The sequence below is a fragment of the Ambystoma mexicanum genome, chromosome 10 (assembly GCF_040938575.1).
Source record: "Ambystoma mexicanum isolate Mex_15411 chromosome 10, UKY_AmexF1_1, whole genome shotgun sequence".
Taxonomy (NCBI): domain Eukaryota; kingdom Metazoa; phylum Chordata; class Amphibia; order Caudata; family Ambystomatidae; genus Ambystoma; species Ambystoma mexicanum.
Window position 1 is genome coordinate 532,442,068 of NC_090932.1, and position 14,671 is coordinate 532,456,738.

General features: G+C 43.9%; 1 protein-coding gene across 2 annotated transcripts in view; it reads left to right on the forward strand.

Moving 5' to 3' along the window:
* Positions 1-14,671, forward strand: part of ANO7 (anoctamin 7) — a 1,967,083-nt gene that overhangs the window by 437,208 nt on the left and 1,515,204 nt on the right. For both annotated transcript variants that reach the window (XM_069618104.1, XM_069618105.1), the window contains exon 5: positions 1,392-1,499. In XM_069618104.1, the coding sequence (XP_069474205.1) occupies positions 1,392-1,499 (108 nt within the window). The remainder of the gene's footprint in view (positions 1-1,391; positions 1,500-14,671) is intronic.

Here is a 14,671-nt window from a genome sequence, read left to right on the forward strand (position 1 = left end):
ATTGTGTTATACTTTGTCCATAATGAAGATGTTCCAATATTTCATCGCAGTTTTAAACACTATATCGCTATTTGAGCTGTGTGTTGAAACAAACAGTGCTTCAGCTGATTTATTTTTCTTATGTCGTACTATCAATTTTGATCAGTCTGTTAGCGTTTGTCTGTAAATGTTTTAGCTATATGGTGTATTTGTACCCTGTTTTTAGAAATCTTTAAGTTGTTCACATTCTCTGAAGTAATCGTCATCCTTACTACATTTCTTCTTGCTAGAATAAATTCCCTTAGTGGTATATTTTGAGTAGCAAGAGTGTAGAGTTTGCTCCAGTATCTTTATGATAGCTCTTAGTCTTAATATTATTGTTTTCTATAAAGGTAAGTACATCCAAAAGGTGTATTTCTACTTTACTTCTAGTTATTGTAAATGTTAAAGTCATTTTGATTATTAAAAAGTCTTGTAATCAGTTTTCACTATCTGACCAAATCACGAATAATCATCAATATATCTCGTCCACAATATAATTCTTGTCTGTTTTGGCACTCCTAATTCTTGTATGTACATATTACCATTTACAATAAATACGTTGTTGCCCATGATGCATTCCAAAAGATCCCTGATCATTTGTGACTCCTTAAAAGAGCTATCTCATTTTTAGAGTAATAGTATTCTATTGCTTTAAGTGCCAGATGGTGTTTAATTGATGTTTATAAGTAGACAACATCCAGGAGCACAAGAAAATAATTTTTCTGCCATTTCATTTCAGTTTGTGAATTTCATTCATGCTATTTCTGGTGTATGATGGAAGTTTCCGAACTATAGGGTTAATAAAAGCATCTATAAATCATAAATCCTTTCTGCACTTTAATCTATCCCATTAATAAGGGGTCTGACCGATGGTAAGTCTTTAAATGCTTTGTTGACCTCTACTCCAACATGGTAACCTGGTTCTATGTGATTTTATCCCCATGAATTGCAAATTAGTAAGTTGCTTTTTGGTAGATTTCAGTGTTGTTTTCTCTTCCTCCCTTTATTCTTTTAATACGGGAGTCACCATACCTTCCTTCACCGACCTGCCCTACACTTTCCCACACTTACACCTCCAATCCCTCTATATATTTATATATCCTCCCGACTATGTGAACTATTATAAAGTAACTTTCCACTTTGTAATTTATGGGGCTGTGAAACCATGCTATTTGTGTGAACCCAACCTTGCATAAACAGACCGCCCTCATTGTGTTGGGCAACGGCATTAATCCATGATCACGTGTCCTCTATGGATTGTCCTTCATGCATTAATGATTACCTACTAGGTGAAACGTGAGCGAATGGCTGCATCTTTCCCAGCTGTTATTCCCATTCTTATTTAGACCTGGCATTCTTTTCTTCTCCAGCATACAGTTCTAAAGCCAAAGAAGACAATTCATTACGTCCTGTTGAGTGCGCCATGGGATGTTCTGTGCTACTATGCAGAGGAAATGAACCTAAGAGTGCCACTACAGGTGAGGGATATGTTCAGAGAGTAAACAAAAGGAATTAGAACTCGTCATAGCTGATATAAATGGAATATATTGCTATAATATTCTCTATGTATTTTGATCTATGTTGTTTAAAATGAGTATTACTTGTCAGGCTTTTTATTGATTGTGTTTTCCCTTTTTGTAATGATTGTTGTGATTGTAGTTTCAGGAAATGTCACATAAATTGTTCCAGTACAGACAGCTATCATGACTGTTAGGTGTTTATTTCATGTAACTATTGTTTGTTTACTTTATGCCTGTGCTTATTATTTGACTTCCCACATTCATTTCTTGCTATTGCAGGATTTTGAGCTGTCAAATTAATACTACATGGAGATGTTATTCTAAGATTCTCGTACCACGCACCGTTGCCACCTGCGTGCGCTTTGGTGGATTTGCAATGAAAGGAGGGTGGCAGGGTTTGTTAGTAGGATTGAGCAGGAAAAAGAGCAGGAGAACTCTGATGTGCTGTTGGCAGCTTCAGTTTGAAGGAACTGGCCACTAAGCGTAGGTGCATTTTTTCGGTTGATAAGAGTCATGTAGTGTTGGGTGAGATTGTGTATTGTTTTTTTTCATTGTCGTGGTGTGAATTGCGTGTGGTTTTGGTGCTGTAGAGGTATGGTTGTGTTTAGTTCAGAGTTTGAGAAGGTGTATGCAGATGGGTGAGTTTGTAGTACTGTTAGTGGTAAAACATTTCCTACCCCCAATATTAAGACTAATTGTGACCTAAACCCTCCAGATGCAAAGATGTTTGTCCTGCCTCGCTCATCAAAGACTATGCGGAAATACTAGCACCGTTACTCACCACCTTTATAAACTCTTTCTCCACATGCATAGTGCCTGCCAGCCTAAAGGACGCATTGGTACTTCCCCTCCGATTAAAAACTCACCCTAGACCCCACAATTCCAACTAACTACAGACCCATTACAACAGTCCCTTTACTGCAAATACAAGATTGTGCCGCCTACCTACAAGTCCAACATTTTTTTTAAGCCAACCACATCCTTGGTATGCAACAGTCTGACCTCTGCCCAGGACACAGCACAGAATCTGCCTCGTTGGACTTAAAAAAATAGCTGGATGAGATCAGTGACAAGGCAAAGCCTGCACTACTACTTCTGGATCTATCCGCTGCGTTTGACCTAGACGACCATAACATTCCGTGTCGATATCTCACCACCTCTGCCAACTTTTGCCCTCAGACCACCTCATGGATCGCATCCTTCCTTGAAGGTAGAGTCAAGCGAGTATTCTCAGACAACGCCAATGCCCCACATTGCCCTACCCTATGTGGAGTACCCCAAGGATCTTGCATCTCCCCTACACTCTATAACATCTTTACCAAGCCCCTAGATGACATCCTGGTCGCCATCAGCATAGCATACCCTAACTATGCCGATGAGACTGAAATTCTCCTCCCTCCCACAGGAAACTACTTCGTCCACTCCAACTCCCTCAACGACACCTATTCCACAATTCAAACTTGGATGCCGGCAAACTGCTTGTGCCTCAACGGGGACAAGACAGAAATCCTGCTGAACGGTCCCCAAGCAGTGCTAAAAAAGCTCTATGAACAATATTCAGCCTTCCAGGTTGACAACATAGAAATCCAAGTCTCACCTTCAGTAAAAACCCTAGGAGTCTACCTCAATGCCACCCTATCCATGACTTGCAAAGTGAGCGCCATCACCTCCTCAGCAGCTTATGCCACCAAACATTTAAACGCCTCTAGACCTTTCCTAACTACCGACAGCTGCCGAACTATCGTCCATGGCGTCATTGGTTCAAGACTTGACTACTGCAACGTCCTCTTTGCAGGAACCTCAACCAGAAACTTTCAGAAACTACAAGTTACTCAAAATCATGCCCTCCGAGCAGCCCTTAACATTCTGAAAAAAGAACACATCACTGCAGCAAGATGAGCACCCCACTGGATACCCATCAAAAAGTGCATCATCTTCAAAACCATGTCTATCATGCATACACGCCTCTCAAATATGCCCCCCCTTAACTCTCCTTGAAAATATCCAAAACCCAATCTTCCAGACCTACTAGGACACCCTATGCCCACTGCCTGTCCCTAACCAAAGTTAGGCGAGCCAAATCAGGTGGCTTAAGCTTTCCTTACATTGCAGTGAAACAGTGGAACTCTCCCCCTCCTATACTAAGGGCAGAACCGTCATACTGGGCATTCCGCAGAGCCCTCAAAACCCTACTGTTTGACTAGTCTGCCAGGGCTTCCTTCCCACTGCACCTTTCTGTCCCTCGATACTCTTATACCTGCTCCCTCCAACCCCATTTCATCACTATCACTCAGCAATTTACACCAAATGAATGCAAATATCCTGTTCATCCCTGTATGTACATGAGCACCGAGTGTACAAACCAAAGGAAATTAAAATGTGAATATGTAACAGCGCCTCAATGCCTTGGGGTTGCTGCGTGATTGTAAAATAAATAAATACATATATCCCTCCACCTGTCGTTCATTCTTGTGCGTAGCAATTACCTAGCCCACAAGTTCCTCCAGGAGAGATATGTTCCCTGTACACTGAGGTCAATCTGTGAGCTGCAAGATTTCTTCCTCTAAAAGCATTCCTATGTGCGACGCATTTCACCCTCAGTGATCCCATTAAGTGTGACGCATCTCTCTCCCCTGTTTCCACCTTCGGTGCTCTTTCCAGGTGACATACACTTCTGGTCTCCAACCCCCTTTCCAAGCGAGACGCCTCTCTTCTCCCCTACCTTCCACTCTGGTGCGGCACGCTCCCCACTCTTAATCATATACATGGGTTTGTAACAATTCTTGCTCCCATCAGTCTATTAGCTTTGATGCACTTCTCATCTCAATTAATCCTTCTTGACTGGCTCTGCGTGAAGCTGAGGTTACATAGTGTCTTTTTGGGCACAGCAATGGGCATACGGCTTTGCTATACTATTAGACTGCAAGCTGAGGTGGTTAACCTGCCGATACATGCTACCTACAATAGTAGCCGATTTACCCAAACATTGTGAATGCTGGATGAGGATGGTCTATGCCCAGGTAGGAGTATGGTAACAGGTTATTCGAAAAGGGGATTTCCCGGGGTACTTATGTGGTTGTATTCCCCCTTTTTCAAGCTTGTTTCTCATGGTGGGTTTTGTTTGGTTTGGCTTGTTGGATTGATTTGATGGGGCCAGTTCCTTCGCTCGTTCTTGGTTCATGTCGGGTGTGTTCTTTCCGTTCTTAGCTTTGCTGGGCTCCTTTTCTGTGTATTTATTTATTTCGTGGTGGGCAGATGTTCCGTTTTTTTCACCCCGTTCAGGAGCTGAAGAGCCAGGTTTTTAGAAGTTTTCTGAATTTTAGATGGTCTTCTGAGGTTCGTATTTTCCTTGGGAGGGAGTTCCAGAGTTTTACAGCTGTGCAAGAGGAGGCTGATCCTCGACATTTTTTTTGTTGTGTAGAGTTTAGGTTCTAGGCGAATGTCGTTGCCGGTTCTAAGTGTTCTTGTTGGTTTGTAGATGTGATTTTCTTTTGTTTAAATTCTGCTCCCTGACTGTGGATTGATCTGTATGTTATGCACCGTGTTTTGAAGGTGATTCGTATTTTGACTGGGAGCCAGTGTCTAGCGCTGGTGTGATGTTTTCTCTTCGGGAGAGTTTGAGAAGCCTGCAAGCTGCATTCTGTATTCATTGCAGTTTCCTCAGTAAGTAGTCCGGCATTCCAAGGTATACGCTGTTGGCGTAGTCTATCCTGGACATGATGAGTGAGATGATGGTTTTTTGTGCGTAATGGAGAAGAAGGGTAGAATCTTTTTGATTGTGTGAATTTCTTAATTATCACATTTACTTGAGGTTCTAGTGTTAATTCGTTGTCCATTAGGATTCAAAGGTTTTTGAATACTTTGGAGTGTTTGGGTGATGTTCCCACTTCTGTGGGCCACAGGATATCCTAGTTGTTTCCTTGGTTGTCAGGTGTAATCATGATTTCCATTTGTCCGGGTTAATTTTGAGGTGGTTATTGTTCATCCATTGTTAGTTCTTTGAGGCAGTCTGTTGGCATGGGGTTCTCCTCTTGTAGATGATTTGAGTATTGCCTGCATAATTGTAGCATGTAAGGTTGTGTCTTTTGATGAGGTTGATTAGATGTTGAACAGTAGTGGGGATAACAAGGAACGTCGTGCAACTCCACAAGTGTTGTCCCACGGTGCAGATTGGTATGGTTTTAGCCATACCGTTTCTATTCTTTGGGACAAGAAATATTTACTCTAAAGTAGCGCTGTGTCGCCGATCCCTATTTCCACCACTTTCTTGATGATGGTGTTATGTTGACTGTGTCGAATGCTGCGAAGAGGATCAACTAGTATCAGTGCTGAGTTTGTGTTGGAGTCTGCGTTGGTCTTTAGATCATACCATATAGAGAGTAGTGCCATCTCCATTCCTCTCATCCATCTGAAGTCTACTTGTGCCTCGTCCAATAGTTGGTTAGTTTCGACATGATCCAGTATTTGTTCAATGACATAGGTCTCCATTAGTTTTGCTGAGTAAGGAATGTTTGAGATCGGTCTGTAGTTTGAGAGGTCTTCCAAATTGCCAGAAGTATCTTTGAGGAGCAGTTTGATGTAGGTTGATTTGAAGGCTTGTGTTACTCTTCTTGTTGAATGTGAAATATTGAAGAGGTTTAGGTAGGATTCTGATGGTGTACCCTGTGAAAGGATCGATTTGTAGATCTCTAGTGGACGGGGTCAGTTGAGGAGCCTACCTTGTTGCTTTTGTTCACCAGGCTGCTGAATATGGATGTGGAGAACGGTCTCCTTGGTCGGTCTACTTTGTATGATCCAATGTATGTTTGTGATTTTATTTGTGAAGTGATCTGCAAGATCATTGCATAGTTTTTGAAAGAGGGCCTGTCTGGTATTGCATCGTGGGGGATTTCTAATCTCGTTTACGATGTCGAACAGTGCTATCTGAGTGTTGGCTTTTGTCATCAACCAGAGGGTGTATCATATCCCAGTCCCCGGGGATCCCTTACTCAGGTGGCCAGGGAAGGGCTATCGCTTTTGGATCCCGACCCTGAGGGTGCACAAGCGAGGGAGAACTACCGGGTACAGGGTCCTCAGGGAGTGCGGGAGAGACATCCAATAGTGGGACATGGTATCCACCTTTTGCAACTACCCCAGAATTCACTGTCCCTACCTATTTGATAGGAAACTACATCACCCAGAATTCCTCCCAACTTCACCTTCCCAAAACCAGTAAGACTAGGAAGAAGAGGAATAACAGGATGAGGATTACCTCCTATGTTGCATAATATCCTTGTCACACTAATGAGGCCAGACAGAGTCGGGCATGTAATCTCAATCATACACACCTGAGATTTGTCAATGCTTGGCAGAGTGATAAAAGGTGGCAGGCACAAGCACACAGAGCGATACTGGGAGCCGAGAGAAGCAGTTCCTACGAAGTCAAAGGAGCGAGGTGCTGTCCAGTGGGAAGGCCAGTGGACTGCACAAGAAATGCTGCAAGTGGCTGAAACCCTCCCGGGAGTCTGGAGTTTGCAGACCGCTGTGAGAGACTCTAACGTAACCGTGTGTCCACCTGAGAAGCACGCCTTGCAGGTGCTCCAGGACAGCTGGTTCCACCCCGAGCACTATGCAAGGTCGGGGAGGAAACGCAAGGCTGCAGGCAATGGCCTTGGAAGCAAGCAGGAAGGCGTAGCTGAAGAAAGCCCTCCAAGTACAAGACCGGTGAGTGAGCTGAAGACCGGCTCGTGTTAGAAGTAAGCGGGCAAGCAGCGTTAATGAAAGGTTGTGATAGAACTGCAGAATGCTTAATGAAGCAGAACTATTATGGTGAGAGGAGAAAGGATATAGATTAACACAGGGGTTTGCCAGGAATCATCGGCCTGTGTAAAGACTGTAAATCTGCATTAAAGTAACATTCCAAGCAAAAGGGAACACAAGATATGGGAAGTGTGAGAAACCAAAGGGTGTCTCACCAGCAAGTCCTCAGGGACTTGTCATCCAGGTGACAACGGCCATCACTTTTGTATCCAGTTCCTGGAGGTGAACCAGTGCGGAGGATCACCTGGGTAAGGGGTATGCAAGGGGTGGGGGTGAAGCAGCCGAAAGCGAGACACGGTATTACTCCCTTTCCTGTACTCATGAGCCCTCCTATTTCATAGGATTCTCTGATGTCCCAATTCCCTCCCACCACCTTTCTACACAAACACTGGGCCGATGAAGAGGGCGACTGAGGTTAACAATACTAACTCTTCCACATCCCATTGGACATGTCCCGCTAATTGGGTCAGGCAAGGTCAGACATTTGACTCTAAGTGCATACACCTGATGCCAATTAGCTGTCCTCACACAGATAAAAGGCGGAACATAGAGACACACTCTGAGCAAGTTGGAACACGAGTAAGAGCAGAACTTCTAGGGCAAAGGCGAACCTACAGGAGCAGAGCAACGGACCGAGGGACAAGAGTCAGGGGTGGAGAAACCTAGGAGTTCCCTTCAGGAGGTCGTTGCCTCCAAAAGGCCACGAAAGACACGTGGAGAAGGCCGAATCCCAAACCAGAAGACTGTATTGTGCTTCAAGGACACCAGCGACCCTCCTGGGTGAACGGCAGAGTTGGGGAGGCGAGGCCAAGCTTGTGGTACTAACCTTGACTCGTAAACTGGAAGACAATAAAGACGAGAAAAAAAAACGCACACAGCCGGTGAGTTAGAAAGCGACCTGAGAGACCGGTGTGTGCTGCAGAAAGAATGAAGTGGCAACATAATATCACCCAATTGAAGGCTGCACGCAAATGGATGAGATGCGAAGAGAGGCAGACCTGTGAATGAACCTTGAAGTGACAATAGCTGTAAAGTCAGCAATACTGAGTAACAGAGTGGTCCGGGGAAAGGAAGTAGCCCACTCGAAAGTCTCAGTGAAAGGTGAAAAGTTTGTAGAGATAAAGTGAATGAACTGTAAAAGCGAAGCGATTGAAATTAACCCAGAGAAAAAATGGGAGAGTAAAAAGGTGAGCGTTGAACTTTGGTGCATAATACAGTGAACTACCCAGATCAGTAAGCACTGGGGCAAATAACAGAGGATTGTGAGTTGAAAGCTGGAAAGTCGAAGTCGTCCTGCGGAGGTCTGTAGAAAAGAGCCACGCACATTCAAAATTCTTCAACATCAGGAAACGGTCTGAGCCCGACTGAGGGAGGCCATAGGTGTAATAAGTTAGGGTAAGGGAACCGCTAAAGAAAGTGAATTAAGTTTAGGGAAGGGAACCAAGCAAGTGTTTTGTTTTGCTTTAAGAGGTCTGAGCCAGACAGAGGGGGACTGGTGTGAACATTTTGTTGAACTGTGTTTTAGAACCAGGAAAGAGAGACTTTAACATGGAAGGCCAGACAGGCATCGATCCATGTTTTGAACTGCCTATTGTGTAAATATCCTGAGCCAGAGTGTGCCATCTTGCCTACACGGACCACCTTACCCAAGCCCAGGGAAAAAGCAGGAAACGGTATCTGTGTTGTGCTGTGCTTAAGCCCTGGCCCCTGACCTTAAAATTCCTCCAGAGGACCTGCAGCGGTGAAGACCGGCTGCGAAGGGCAGCTGTTGAGAGCCGCGGGAGACCAGGAGCCCAGGAAAAAAGCAGCAAACAGCATCCGCTTTGTGCCGTGCCTAAACCCTGCCCCATGACTTTAAAATCCCTACAGGTGGAACAGCAGAGGTGAAGCCCGGCTGTGAAGGGCGGCTGTTGAGAGCCGACGGGAGACCAGGAGCCCAGGAAAAAAGCAGGAAACATCTGCCTTGTGCCATGCCTAAGCCTCCCTGCCCCGGCTTTAAAATCTCTCCAGAGGAACCACAGCGGTGCAGCCCGGATGCAAAGGGCGGCGGTTGGGATCAGCGGGATGAGTGGAGCTACTACAGTTACAGCAACCTCACGGTAAGACTGATCTTGCCGGCACCAAGAACATTTTGTACCTCATGCTTTTTATTTCTCTACAGACAGTGCCTGCTGAGCCGTGACTGAACCCTGGCATCTTCAGTATTGTAGGAATAAATATGTAGAACTAAAGCAACACTTAAGAGTCCAGGGCGGCACTGTGTCATTGCAAGCTTGGGAGCACGCAAGTCTCTCTTTATAGAACTATAAGATCTACGAGCACCCTAGAAACCTACAAGTTTGGCTGCAGCTGGTGACTAATTTCTCCCTTGGTTACATGCTAACTGCCAAAAGGTTCTCACTGCGCCTACCAATACTCTGCGCTGGAACTCTGGGTGCTTTTTACTGGGCTTTTGGCTGGGGCTGTGCTTTTGGCTGTGATTTTGGCAGAAGAGAAATAAGTGAAATAAGCAAGAGGGGCCGAATCCTATATAATCTGGAGAGTCACATTAGGTTAACCGCTGCCACCTGGACTGCAAAATAAGCAGTGTAAAATCAAGGCCCAAACCAAAGTCACTAAAATTCCAAGCATTACTTGGGCACTATGCTGTATAAAAATGGGCAAAAGAAAGGCAGACAGGCTAATCCCCCCCGGAGCGAGCCAAAGGAAAATCTTGAGACTGTTCAGACCTATTAAAGATGTCAACCAATTAATTACAGAAATCCAAGGTTTTCTACCAGACATAGACTAATTCGGAGGAACTCGTCCCTTAACCTTCCTACCTACTGACGTTATTCATATAAAAGATCCTGATTCGGCCCAACCTGATCTAGTCCATTCTCAAGCCCAAGTTCAATCCTGAGAGAAGCCACCAAAATTCAACTGTGTGGCCAGTGAGGACTCTTTGGACCTGATCTCATTCTGTGATAGCACTATCGCTACAGCACTGGCACCAGTAAATATACCTGTGGCGCGTGCCGGGCTCCATATCTCAAAAGAAGACACTCTGGCCCGTTTTAAAACTGCAAATATCGGGATAGTTGGGTAGTCAGAACTTTTTTTTAGAGCCAAAACGTATTGGCCCGGTAAAAGGGCTGGTGGGCCCCAATATAATTGAAATTCATCAGCAGTCACTGGCTGACCAAGTATTAAATGTGTCAGCGTCAAGCACTGTGGTGATTGTGGTGGTGAAACCCATATTAACCCCTGTACAGGGGTCTGTTGTTAATGTTGGATCCTCAGCTAATCAGGACGCCCCTGGGGACTTGAATAAGGGTTCACTCAGTGGCATAGTTGGAATCCTTTGGGAGCCTGCAGTATCACTTTTGTTACCACTTAGTAACCGTTTTGAACCACTTGCCATCGAGCCCCCAATGGTGGAGGGCACTTTGGTACCAGTACCTGAGCCCCAGGGGGTCTGTAAACAGAAGCGTGCATCACGGAAAAAGAGGGTCAACTCGTCCGGGAAGCAGCAAATAGGTAATAAAGTACAAAATGAAGTGCCATCAGGCTGAGTTAAAACATTCGGTGAAGCTGGTTCCCAGACCACCGGCCTCGATTTTATTTCATGTGATAACAGCAAAGTAGCCAGCACTTCAATTGAGAAGACCATTGCAGATATCAGAGACCTAATTGTATCAACAATGGGCAAATGGGTGGGAATAATAGAAGAAATCAGAAGCATAAAAGATAAGATGGACTTCCTGACTGCAAGGCCTGGAGTATTGCCTGTGCAAAGTACACAAAACCTCCCAAATGAAGTTCCAGTTAAGAATGTTGAGGCTCTCATAACATGATTAGTTACACAAAGGCCAAATGGTCTTCCGGACAAAGTAATGGGAGAGGTTACTGCAAAATCCATTTTTAACCGATGTCTGATGCTTGTAGTGAATGGCAGTCTGAGGGCACACCGCCCCAAGGGTGGAATTCCCCCATTGACCGGCCCTAATGCACAACCTCTTTTGCGGTGCAGAAGTAATTTTAATAATCAGGCCAATATGTCAGGCTTAGGTTTGGTTAGGTCGGGCCCTCGATTGTGATTACTAATGTTCCAAAGTTCGCTACACGCTCATTTGAAGATGAAGAATCTTTAACAAACAAATGTATTTACTGTATTGAACACGTAAAAGGATGCCTCTCAATTATTAGGGATGACATCCAGTACATTTTGTGATTACATTCAGTTTTTTTTTGTGTCCTGGTTTCTGGTGGAGGGTCTTATAGGGTTTACCCAACTGGAAACTCCAGAATTTATTTGAGATCCCCAGATATTTTCTTTAGGACCCCGAAGGCATACGAATTACTGACTAGTTGCAGGAACCAGGTTGTTCAACCAGCAGGACGACAGGGTGAGCCACAGCGAAAGGTTTCCCTTGTCACTACCACTATTGATAGCAGTGGCCCTGACTGTAGATTTGGAGGAAGTGGAATGACTGAGTAGCGAGGAAGGCCTTATGTTAAAAGAAATTAAGCTGATTTCCTGGAATATAGCGGGAGTCAGAAGAGTGTTGGACAATACAGACTGGCCCAACTATGTCCGTACGTTTCAAATAATAATGCTACAGGAAACATGGGCCATTGATACTTCATTCCTACAGGGGTAACAAACATTTTCAATCCCAGCCATCAAAGGTCCCAGGGGGCGCCCTAGTGGCGGCCTGTTGATTTGGATTGATATTACCCTGGGTTGGAGGATAGAACAGATCCCAACTGGCTTTTGCTGACCTGTTGGCACTTTTGATCAAGGCGAACTCTAAGGACTTTACTTATCTATATTACTTATACAATAGACCATCCTCGACATTCGGCCGATTCACATTGTTCTCCCTCGAAGACCATATATCCCACAGACCCCTATCGAAGCAGTCAAGCAGTAGTATTCCTGTTGCAGTGGACATTAATCTGAAATGTGAACCAGTCGGGGAGTTAGTTAATTTATGGGATGACCTCGGTCAAGCAGGGGAAATCCCAGCTTTGGGAGCTAGCACACTGAAAAGGTTGCAACGCCTGGCCCTGCAGACTTGCTGCATGCTTGCCAACCTAAATCTGATGGCGTATACTGGCCGCTTTAGGAAAGACCAACCTGCGAAGTTGACCTTTAGGAGTCCTATGGATAACTCAAATATTTATTACATCTTTGTGTCATGTTGGGATTGGTAGAGGATTATAGACTTCGAAGTAGTCAAAATAATGGAAAGTGATCATCTCCCATCAACTCTGATAATAAGGGGGAGTGTAACACCCCAGGGACCCAACGGTGCCAACATACATGCCCACCCAGTGTCGATTAGTGACCACCTCAGAAAAACTATTAGGTGGTCCAATTCCATGAAGCCCGAAACCCAATCTTTACAATTCCATCGTCGAGAATTTGGAAGCAATATGTGATGTTAAATCGAACGCCAAAGAGATCCTAGCAGTATTTACAAACTTAACAACAAATCTAATTTCACATATTACAGCACAGATAAAAGATGTAAAAACTCAAATATTGAAAAAACCAGGGTGGTTTGATTGCGAATGTCGAAAGGCAAAGGCTGATCTAAATTGTACCAAATCGAGTGGGAAGTTAGATAGGCAGAAACTCTTTGAGTACCGATCAAAATATAAAAACCTGATGTTCAATAAAAAAAAAAGGGACTTAATTCGGGAGGAATGGAATGACCTCCATGTTGCCCTAAAATCAGGGGACTACTCACTGTTCTGGAAATTGGCTCTGTTTAGAGAAGGGGTGGGGGGGTGCAACTCTTGATCTGTCATATCGACAAAAACTGCTGGCGGTTGCATTTTGCTAACCTCTACCGGATGGCGGCAGCCCTGGCATTGACAACTCTTCCGAATAAGCTAGTATTGTACGTCGAGGTTTTGAAAATATCAATTGAAGAGGTTACAACAGCCCTTGATTCTCTTAAAAATAGCAAAGCAGTCGGCCCAGATCTTATCTCCATTGATTTTTTATCAAAGATGAAGAAGATATCTGGGCCCCAGCTTTGTGTAGGGTGTTTAACACAGTATTGAGCAGGGAAGAAGTCCCAGAATCTTGGAGACAAGCAGTGATAATACCCATCTATGAAAAAGGGCAGTAGAGATAAACCGGAAAACTACTGCACAATTTCACTTCTAGACAGTATGGGTAAACTTTTCGGAATGTCATCCTAAAACATCTACAAGAATGGGTTGATAGGGAATCAATAATCCACAATCTTCAGGCGGGCTTTAGAGAAAATTGACAAACAATAGACCAATGTTTTATGCTTTTGATCTTATTACAGAAAAACATAGTTTAAAAAAAGAATTGCCTTTATGTTATATTTGTTGATTTAAAAACTGCATTTGACTCAGTTTGCCGAGAAAAACTGTGGCAGATGTTAAATAAGCAGAAAGCCCCAGGTGTTTTGATCAATATAATTCGCCAGTTATATTCAGCTAACAAGGCAAGTATACGTTCTGGAATACAAGGTGAACTTACTTATGCTTTTGATGTTGAAAAGGGGGTCAGGCAAGGTTGCACTTGGCCCCCCTCCTTTTCAACATCTATATACAAACAATTATAGATACATTGCTGAGAGAGGGTCAAGAATGCCCTAAAATAGAAACCAAAAAATGCCAAGCTCTTTCTACGTCGATGATGCAGTCCTTATTTCGACATCACCCCAAGGACTGAGGAAGACACTGCTGTGTTTTTGAAAAAATGCAGGGAGCTTGGTCTTAGAGAGAGAGTGAGGTTGCCTAGCACTCAGTCTTCATTGAGAGATTGGATCAATCCTATTCCCATCTCTACATGAAGGCCAGATAAGTCTGACCCCACCTAGGATGCAAACAAACGCATATTGTACTCATTTTGTACTGTACTTACTCGAAACATCCTCTTCTATAAATTTGGCTGAAACAGCTCCAATTTAGATGCCTTCGGGGGAAGTATTTCCATCTGCTAATACCACTTCGGGAAATCAGACGGTTCAGATTCCTTCCTGTGGGATATAATTATTCCGTAAGGAAATCAGGAAATAAATATATATATCCCGATATAATTTTATCCTTCACAATCCTATGTACTTACATCTCTCTGTTGTACTCTAGATTTTAAGTGTTCATTCCTTCTTTTCAACATGTTAATCAAGATGCTTCTCTTTGAGAAATCTTATTCTGGTGGCAAAAAAATTCATTCATACAGGATACTTTAGCGCAATGCGTTCCACCACATCTATATATAGAGATTCTAGATTCTAGTTGTTTCTTCTTTATGCCCAATCACATCTTCGTGTGGTCTAAAAAAATCTTGTTGGGCCCTT